At 32.0% G+C, this 10,625-nt stretch overlaps 1 protein-coding gene across 9 annotated transcripts; it reads right to left on the reverse strand.

The window, feature by feature from the left end:
• Positions 1-593: 593 nt before the first annotated feature.
• Positions 594-3,434, reverse strand: LOC106426959. Of its 9 annotated transcripts, none has more exons than XR_002657872.2 (5): positions 2,891-3,434; positions 2,689-2,797; positions 1,860-2,476; positions 1,698-1,787; positions 594-991 (listed from the first exon to the last, which is right to left on the reverse strand). XR_002657872.2 is itself a non-coding variant. In XM_048754717.1 (3 exons), exons 1-3 carry the CDS (start codon positions 1,898-1,900, stop codon positions 758-760), a joined length of 360 nt encoding a protein of 119 aa, XP_048610674.1. In that variant the 5' UTR covers positions 1,901-3,418; the 3' UTR covers positions 594-757. The 9 variants fall into 9 exon arrangements, 1 of the variants encoding a protein (XP_048610674.1); XR_007322447.1 differs by having other exon boundaries at positions 1,860-2,301; positions 2,891-3,416; XR_007322449.1 differs by having other exon boundaries at positions 1,860-2,285; positions 2,891-3,414.
• Between the last annotated feature and the right edge of the window lie 7,191 nt (positions 3,435-10,625).

Consider the following 10,625-nt stretch of genomic DNA (forward strand, 5'->3'; position numbering starts at 1 on the left):
TTTATTTGATATTCATGCATCCTCTATAGTGATTGTTGTTGCTCAGATTGTTTAAGCTTTATTACTTGTTTAAATTTAAAGCAGACATTTGATTCTTTTCTTTTAAATATGTTTTTCTTTAGATCAATTTCAATAAATACGTAAGATATATAGTTCAAAGACAAAACTGGAAAAGGGAGAAGGAGATGTCAATAATTTGAAATCAAACAATATAATATCTACATGTAGCAATGCAGAAATGGAGAAATATGTTATGTGATTTTAGTGGAAAATGACCTCATTTTTAGTAGAACGTCAATTCGGTATTTGAGGAATAAAAAAAAAAACAATAGCTCAACATCCATCCATAATATTTTTGATTTAACAAAGATTCTGAAACTCTGAACAGATGCTTCTTGATATTGTTAAACCTTCTTATTTTCATTTCAACTGCTTCTTGCTTCCTCCCTTCTGCTCCTTGGCAAACAACAAAAAGTGTTCAATTCAAAACTTATACACATTTTGGAGTTTTTCTTTAGTTGCCTTTTCTTATCCGAGTAGTTGTTCATTAGTGTATAATATCGAAGTGTGTTTTGTTTTGTGACACCAGCAAATGTTATCTAGCTAAATACGTTAATACCCAGAGCTTGCAAACAAATGTCAACCAAGATTGGGGTGGATTGAGATGAAATATGCTTTTATATAGGAATGGTGATAGAACCATAGATATTTTCTATTAAAAAAGACTTTGCGAGAAAGTAGATGAGTCTTCATTTGGCTATCTTAAGCATATATGCTTTGGGTTCCTTCTTAAGCTCCCTCTCTGTTGTTGAAACATGTGGCTCCTTTGCTGAACTCCCGACCGTGTGTTCCTCAGCTCCTGTTGTTTCCGTAAGTGGACGCCACAACTGCCGGTGGCCTGATCAGTTTCAGACAGCTTGTGGCGTTTTGAGCAGATGCAGGACACACATGTAGCTCCTGGCATATCGTCACCTAGGTTGTTGTCCCTGCCCTGTCCAAACGCATTATAAGATATTAGACTGTATGTTAAAAGGAAAAGTACATAGTATGAGAAAGAGTTTGTTAACATGTAATGCCAAAGTTGCAGTAGGGCTAAGCTAGTGGCGATCAAAGAAACATGTGTGTATAAAACTAACTAACCATGAAATATTATTACTATCAATTTGAGATGTTAATAAATTCATATTTTAGATTTACATAGAATTTTAGTACAAATATAGAAAAGTATATATAGTTATTCTATTAACTAACCTGTACTATATCGTAATAAAATAATTTTAAAATAATAGTTAGTTTAATATGTATTTTGCTGATTTATAAAATTTTTGTACATAATAATATATAGTCGTATAAGTTCTGTTTGTGCATAATATTCTATAGCCAGATTAAAATTTTATGTAAGTATAAAAATATAATCATCAAAGCATACTATTCCTCCGTTTATTTGGTGTGTTTTACATTTGCTTTAGTTTATCTCTAGCAAATTATTGACATAACATAAAGCAAAAATAAATCTTTAAATATAACATAAATATTGTTGTCCCTGCCCTGTCCAAACGCATTATAAGATATTAGACTGTATGTTAAAAGGAAAAGTACATAGTATGAGAAAGAGTTTGTTAACATGTAATGCCAAAGTTGCAGTAGGGCTAAGCTAGTGGCGATCAAAGAAACATGTGTGTATAAAACTAACTAACCATGAATAGATGGATGATAATAACCAAAGCATCAACGACCTATTCCCAATCTCTCTTAAGATCCAAGATGTTGCTGATTTGATGCACCGCCTTATAAATAACAGAATGTTAGATTAAAAAAACGATGTTGTTATGGAGATTATTGTAATGAAAAGTACTTACCTCATAAGCAACAGTTTTCTCAAGCAAGGAAGCATGATCATCCCAAGTGATTTGATGAAGCTTAAAGTAGCAGGACTATGACTAATGAATATCAACACAGAGGATGGACAAAAACTGCAACCCTCCAGGATGAGTATTTTAACATCTCAAAGAGAGTTTCATATGTAGACTTGAGACTCTCCAATCTCTGACCAAGCCCGCCCCCGCTGAGTCAGGCCGTCCCGGGTTCACCTTACACGTGTTGGATACGTTTCCCAGGCGTACCCGAGCCGTACCCGTCCCCCCAACGAACCCGGTACGTGAGACGGCACCAAGTTGGCGTACCCGTGCAACCTAGCTTGAGAGTATGTCTCAGATTCCACTCAATGCGATAGGAAACAGTAGATAAAGCCTCATTATTTGTAGAATGAACCTCACCATCGTCACCTAAAGTGCAATCCATCTATTGTATTTGTAGAATATCAATCAAAATACAAAAACAAAAGATCTACTGGTGGATTCTCAACTGCAAGATATTGCCTAATGAGTTCTTGGACTTGCTCTCTGTTAAAATCATATTCTTAGGCTAAAGCAAGCAGTTATTTCACACCGTCTTGAAGATAGAGGCTATAGTTTCCCTATAATCATTTTGAGGGTAAGTAAGAACATGGAAGAAGCAATGTAAAGATAGTTACACTTGATTTAAAGAAAAGAATTTTTCTTTTGAATTAAATTTAACATTCAATTAAAAAAAAATGTAAAGATAGTTTTATTACCTCTTGAAAATCAATAAGAGTATAGTTTCTGAGACCATGATTATGAAAAATTAAAACGGCATCAGTTCAATTACCTTCCTCAGGTAACATAAAACCCACTGAGCTTGCACCAGCTCCCTCTTTCAGCATATGTTTAGAAGTGTTAAGGCGATGAACAAAGATGGAACCTTGGAGAAGCGTTGACTAAAAATTGGTAAAAGCATGAAGAAGGGGATCAAGTTTATGAGTGTAACCAGCCTAAAATTGGAAGATATATGGGATGGAATATGATGCAACCTTTTCATCAAGGAGGAGCATGTCTACACCCATCAGCTCACCGATTTTCTTCATATTGCGCACTTCAACGTAGGAGACACGTCACCACCGTCTGAGAACACCAACGGCCTTCAAATTGGAAAGAACATAAGGGATCCCACCATTGTTGTAGGATATATTTGTAAGGGCGATGGTAATGAATCTAGTGAAGCAGTGGGATTTGGAGATGGTTGCATCACTATTTATTGTATAGAAAATTAGGGATTTGCAAAGGAGGTGGGAGAAGAATAATTAAATTCGACCTAACGGGAAAACTTCACCGAGCGAGTTAATGGTGAAACTTAATGAGATGGTGTCAGTGATGAAGAAGGCGTTATATATCGTTCTGGTTTCTATAGTGGAAAGAGAGGAATAGAGACGATGAGAACGGTCAAAGAAGGAAGAAGCTGGAATGGGCTTCGTAAGAGGTTTGGTTCACTTTGATATATTTGATTTGGCAGGCCCGTTGAAACAAATAATTGAATATTATAGAGGAGAAGCCCAATAATACCCAAATCCGTGTGTAATGTAGCAAAAAGCAACCTCCCCATTGGACGATTTTCCAAGCTGACGTGGACGTCCTCCCTGAGGCTCATATTCCCCTTTTATTACTTGTTTGATTATATATGAGAATTGAAAAGGTTTAATTATCAAACAAAATTTAACTAATGTATGAGATCAATTGTCTCTGATAATACGGTAGAGAATATTTTAAAGAGAGGACCGAGAGGCAAGCCCTGAAAATGTTGTAATCATTAATTATCTATTTATATATATAAAGAAGAGTTTTCTTCACTCCTAGGCCATCCACATAGGATGTCACGTCAGAAAGTCGAAGGCTGTCGTCGTGCCACGTGTCCCTACATTCAAAACACATCACTTTTTTAAATTAACATATCTCTTCGCGTTTCCATACATACAAGTAGTATGTAACTGACATTTTCATGTACATCAACAAGCGCTTATATGTATATAAAGAGATTCATCGCAGCCACTAAATATCCTGACAATACTCTAAGATCTTTTTAAAACAACTTTTAGTTATGGTCCAGAGATAAAACAGAAGAAAGGCTGGACTTGCAGGCATATAGTGGAGTAACATAAGACGTCGTCATCCTTGCTCAATCACGAGCGCATCTAACATTACCAACGCCGTCTGACATCGGGTTCGTTCTGCTTATGTATCTTTAAAACATCCAAAAGTTGTTTTTTGGATCATTGAAAAGTATTCTTATTCAGAGATTATATGTTTGTTAGTATTGATTGTATATGATGTTTAGGCATATATATTAAACAAGTATGTTTACAGATACAAAATAGTACTCGATTTCTGTTACATATTGTAATAGTGGATTAGACTATAAAGGAAAAAAATTTGCTTATAATATGTTTTAGTTTTTAGTTTGAGGGAAAGAAAAATAATAATAATGAATAGATGTAGTACATTATACGGAGATTATTATGATTTTGAAACTAAAACAAATATATAGGAAAATTGCACATTTTGGATGCGAATGCAATTCATATTAACCGGGTTTAGTTTAGAATGCAATATTATCCTCAAAAAAATATTTAGATAGAAATTATATTTATATTCACAAACTAGATAATTTATGTTTTATAAAAAAAATTTAAATTTGTGTACATTGATTATTTTACTTAATTTTTTAAAAGTTATGTTTTGAACTTCGGAAATATTATTATCACTATTTTATAAATATATTCTTAATTTTAATATTTAAATATTAGATATAATAATTTACAAGAAATGTCTTCTTTTACTATCAATTTGAGATGTTAATAAATTCATATTTTAGATTTACATAGAATTTTAGTACAAATATCGAAAAATATATATAATTATTCTATTAACTAACCTGTACTATATCATAATAAAATAATTTTAAGATAATAGTTAGTTTAATATGTATTTTGCTGATTTATAAAATTTTTGTACATAATAATATATAGTCGTATAAGTTCTGTTTGTGCATAATATTCTATAGCCAGATTAAAATTTTATGTAAGTATAAATATATAATCATCAAAGCATACTATTCCTCCGTTTATTTGGTGTGTTTTACATTTGCTTTAGTTTATCTCTAGCAAATTATTGACATAACATAAAGCAAAAATAAATATTTAAATATAACATAAATATAAAAAAACAACAACAAGTACTAATAGTAGCAATGACATTATCCTAAACAACTACGAAATATATTTTTAGTGACTAAGATTACCTCAAAGTTAAAATTTTATTTTCCACAATATTAGATACTCTGACATAAAAAAAGAATTCTGGTAATTGAAAACTCAATCTCATTCTCTTAACATAATCACACTTATAACCAACTGAACATAGAAGAAAATTTACACAAAATTATGTATTTCATAAAAACCAATATATTGAATTTCGCGCGTAACGCGGGACTGCCCTAGTAATATATAAATACATGTTTTCTCATATGAGTTTATAATTAACATACGTAGTTGACAACAATTAAACTGTGATCAGAGCCGGTTCAGTACTGCTATGGGCTTTAAGGCAAATATTTTTTCTTTCTTTTGCCTTTTAAATTTTATATTTATTTAATTTTAAAATATTTTCAAAACTTAATAAGTAATATTTTTTAATATTTTTTTCTGAAAGTAAAACTATATACATATAAATTATTTTGGGTCATTTTCAATTTTATTTATTAAATTTTAATTTTTTGCAAACTATGTACTTCAATTTGAGGAGATGTAAACTTTTTTCTTGAATGATTTTCATTCCGGCTTTGTTTGTAATATGTAAGAGAGTAACATACAATTGACCATGATTGAAGATCAGTTTTGGCGGATATATGAGAATCTCTTTTAAATTTTGTTCTTGGCTCTTTTTTTCCATGCGTGGATTTGAACAAAAAAATATAAAATATGAACATAAATATTATAAACTGATAACTTAGTTTATTTTACAAAAAAATAACTTAGTTTAATTTTTCAATTAATTTTAAATATGAATAAAAGCATTATAAAATTATAATTTTGTTTTATATAAATATAGCTAAAATATGATGTTTCCATATACTTATGTATGTTTATAAAATATATATATATATATATATTTTATTATATATAAGTAAACCATGCATTTGATTTGTATTTAGTTATGTAACTAATTTTTAAAAAATACTTATATGTCTTCTCATCAAATAAGCTACATGCTACATGTAGAAACTAAAGCAGAGGAATAATTTTTTTAAATTTTATAAAACTTAAAAACTGCATTGAATATTATATGTGTTAGAAAAATTCAATATTTTTTTAATTCTTTTTGCATTTGGGACTATTTGATAACATGTTTATTACTCGTTTCATTTTTGACTCCAATCACTTACTCTCACCATTTAATTTATATTATATGTTTCCCTACATCATCAAATGGGTTTTATGACCACAATATACAAATTCCAGTTAATTATGTCTCCAATTCACTATAAAGACATGATGATTTCGAAATTCTTGTTCGATCTCTCTTATATTCCTTATAATGTTTTTTGCTATTTTTTAATTTGTAATGTTGGCATGTATGTTATGCCGCTTTGAATTTTGTTTAAGAATAAATCTTTTGTATATGTTTTCATGTAAGATGATTTTTGAAAAACCTTTAACATGATTTGTAATTTCACATCATTTTCACTGTGTGTTTGACTCGAATAGCATGTATAGGTTTAATAATTTGAGTCTGATTCATAAATCCTCTATAATTTGAGTATGTTTATATCTATTATGTCTTTTTCAATATATTTTTTTGGTTAAACCCCTGTTCGGTAAGATATTCATCATATTCTTTCTTCCTACTTTGATCACTCATCATTTCCTTTTAATTTTTATGCTAGTTCCCCCTTACATCAAATGAGTTTCTGGTCACCGATGTACAAACTCCAATTGGATCACTTTATTATGTTGTTGCAAAGAATACATTTTCGACTGACAGAAGAGTTTTATTACTAAAATCCTCATGATTTTTTTTTCTTTGTGATTTTGTAGTTGTTTACATATAATATTATATTGATTTAATCTTGAAGGTATTTGTAATAAAAAAAATTCAAGCACAAAAATGTAACAGTTTTGAAGACAAAATTATAAAACAGTAGGTCTTTTCTACCTCCAAGATGTATTAGCACATATATTTCATTCTGTGCTACTCCTCACAGGGAAATAGTGTTATAATACAATCCATACTAAATTGAAAATTTTTGCCATCCAATTTTTTTCAAAGTAAAAAAAACATAATTCCAGTTTACCTAAAACAGAGAGAAGAGTAAGAGATATAAGGAAAAGTATATATTTTATATTTGTATTACTGTAAAAAGAATTAGACGTAGTAAGCAATTAGGGATAATAGCTAAGATTTTATTAGATTAGAGTGTATACAATATTTCTACTAACTTCCAAATTTTATTTTGGTACTTGAGAAGGATAGTCACTCTGTGGGGATGTCCAACAAAGAAAAAGAAGACTGCATACATTTTAACCAAGAAAATCCTTTTAGCTTAGTTTTGAGAAATTTTTCTTCTCGTCCTCTTTCGTACTCCTAACCACTATCCCGTTTGTAGACAACATTATCACTCTCGACTCCAAACATCACACCCAAAACCACCCGAGAAAGTAAAATGTCTGTCAAAAGGACAAATGATAAGTTTTTTTTTTTTGGTAAAAAAAAAATGATAAGTTGTATAAAAAAGAGGATAAAAAGAGCTTTATCACCTCACAAAAATGATTTATTTGTTCATGGTTTGCGTCACGTCCTCATCCGTACTCTGGAATATATCACTGGAAAACTTGTTCATATATACCTGCATGTCCATCTAGTTTTTCATCCTTATCTTGACAGTTGACACTTTCAAAAACGATAATTAGAAATAGTATAAACTATAAAGTAAAGTAAAGCCTCTGGAGCTAACTTCAGCTTCCAGCTTGTCCCATCTTTTCCCATCCTAGAAGATGAATATACTGGCCTCTACGAAACCCCTACATGTGAACATAAATACACATGAGAAGGTACAGTCTTGGGTTTGTTTGTTTAATGTATATTTGTCTAATAACAAAGAGGGAAATAGAAAAGAATTGTACTCGTGACCAGAAAGCATATGTGCATATCTCGATATTTCATTCAGTTGAATAGCACTCTGAAACATCTTAAGAACAGATTTATAATCTTTACGCAAGCTATAGCAGTTCCCAACAGCACACCTGCCATTCGCTAAGACAGTCATTACATGAAAAAGATTTCCAAGCCAAAAGAACTTTCCAGTTACATGTTTTTAAATAATCTAGTGCTTAAAGTTGGTTCCTATTTAAGGTGGGTTGTTAAAAGTTGTGAGTGCTAAAATCTGTACTCAAATGTATGTGGTCGATTCTTTTCTCGAACAAAGCGTAAGAGTTAATGAAGATTCTAGGAAGAATACCATGATTCTGGAGATAGATGGTTATTTAAAATCAGCTCCTGGGACATATAGTTCAACCTCATGTCTTCTTGGTTCTTCAAATCAAAGAAACGAAATCAGTAAAAGGAAAATATTAAGACAGAAAACCTTGCAGGTTTATCTACATTCAAGCTCTGAGTGGTGGGTATCGCAACATGACAATGCATTGAGAGTTAACATCATGGGATAATGTTTATAATGATTACCATGGAACTTCAAAATACTGATAAAATAGCTCCACATAAAGAAAAGTGGAGTACCCATCTATTTCTTCCAAAGTATAAGGAAATTTTTGATGAGCATGAGTAAAGACAGAGCAGTTTAAAAAAGGTAAAGACAAAGTCAGCGTTAAAGCAGTCTTGTAGCTAAACCCATGCTTTTCTAACTCACGCCGAAAACGTATCTCATGTCTTTTTGTTTCAATGCAAATAAAACCAACAAATGCAATTAGGAAAAGGAGGTAATGAACTAATACGATCATTTTAAGCCGAATTGGACTTTCAATATAACACACAGAGATTGTTATATGGGCAATTCTTTCAAATTGACCTTTTTAAGTTTTTTGTCACAAAAATAGACTTCAAAAAATAAAATGACCAAAAAAGATTTTTTTATTTTGAAAATTTTAATATTTTTTTAGTTTTTAAAATTTGAAATCATACCCCCAAAACCGCACCCCTTAACTCTAAACCCTAAACCCTAAATCATAAACCCTAAACCCTAAATTCTAAATCATAAACCCAAAAACACACCCCTTAATAAAACATTTTGGTCATTTTGATCCTTGGGGTCTATATTTGTGATAAAAACTTTTTTAGGTCTATCCTAGGAAATTTTTCTTGTTATATTCTCAAATTAAAGAAAAATAAGGGATAAGTAGGCATACCTGTTCGTCGATAAGGAGCATCTCTAGTCCATAAAGGTTTCACCTTTTGCAATGTTTCTGGCTTCCTAGAAGTGGATCAAGAGCTCTGATTTTGCTTGATCCGGCTGGACCTGGTGAGGCGTCGCTGCAGTAAAAAGCTGAGATTTTCCGGTCGATTTCATGGCCATGGATGTAGCTATTTCAGAGTAGGTTTTGATTTTGTGTGGAGTTAAGGAGTAGAAGCAACGATTTATATAGGAGGAGGATGAATGGGAAGTGGAACGAAACAATCAAGAGGAGCTTAAAGACCTTCGTTGATTGATCAGTAATGTCTGAAGGTTACGTATTAGTTCAGAGAGGAACGGATGAGGGAGAAGAAGTGGAGCAGGTGGGGGGGGGGGGGGGGGGGGGAGATCGACTCATAGACTCGGACGAAAATAGAGGTTGGCAAGGTGGGCTTGTTATAGGCCGAATTAAAATATTAAGACAGCCTACGACAAAGAAACGAAACCCAGTTTTGATCAGTCAAAATAACAGTACTGACGTGGCGGTATAAAAGCTCTTGATTGGTTGATTTTTATAAATGACGTGGACACCCTAGCTAATGAGGATTAGCAACTTTAAGTATTGTAAGACTATATAATATTTATTGATCCTAGCTATCAGATTCGCCTCTTTCCAAAAATTCTAGAGGTAGTTGCTCATTACGTATGTGTGGAGCAGCGGCAAGAAGAAAGTACAGACTTTTCTTCATCTCAGTGCTCCGGTGAAGATGTGAAATGGCAAAGCAAGGACTTTCGCTACTTTCTTGAGAATAGGACTGCACGTGAACAAAGCAATAACCCACACTTTTAAGGGGGGTCATGGTATTGGAGCTGTTAAGTTCCATCCATATAACTTCAACCAGTTTGCTTTGTGGAGAATCCAAGGGAAGGCTTGACTAAGGAACATTCAAGTAACAACGTTGTGCATGAAATACACTTGATATCTTGGTCTAATTCTTGATGTCGAGTTTATCTCCACTTGAAATCAGTTCCGTCTCTACGAAAAATATATATTCTCATGCATTTACTTATATTTTACTGCAACTATAATAAAAAACCTACCAATCATATAATATAAAAGGCAAGCATTATAATATATAAACTTATGACCAATCGGAAAAACTAACATGTTGAATCTATATATACCTAAGCATATTATAATAATTCAGTAACTACAAGCTCGGCTTTGGACTTGAGTTTTGTAAGACCTCAAACAAGCTCTGTTTGATCTGTGTTTAATTGATACACGTCCGACTCACACATGCTCTATCTAACTGAGCAGTCCTGCATTACCTGACAAGGCATACTGGAGACGTCTCCATTCCCACTCT

Source organism: Brassica napus, chromosome C4, assembly GCF_020379485.1.
Source record: "Brassica napus cultivar Da-Ae chromosome C4, Da-Ae, whole genome shotgun sequence".
Classification (NCBI taxonomy): Eukaryota; Viridiplantae; Streptophyta; class Magnoliopsida; order Brassicales; family Brassicaceae; genus Brassica; species Brassica napus.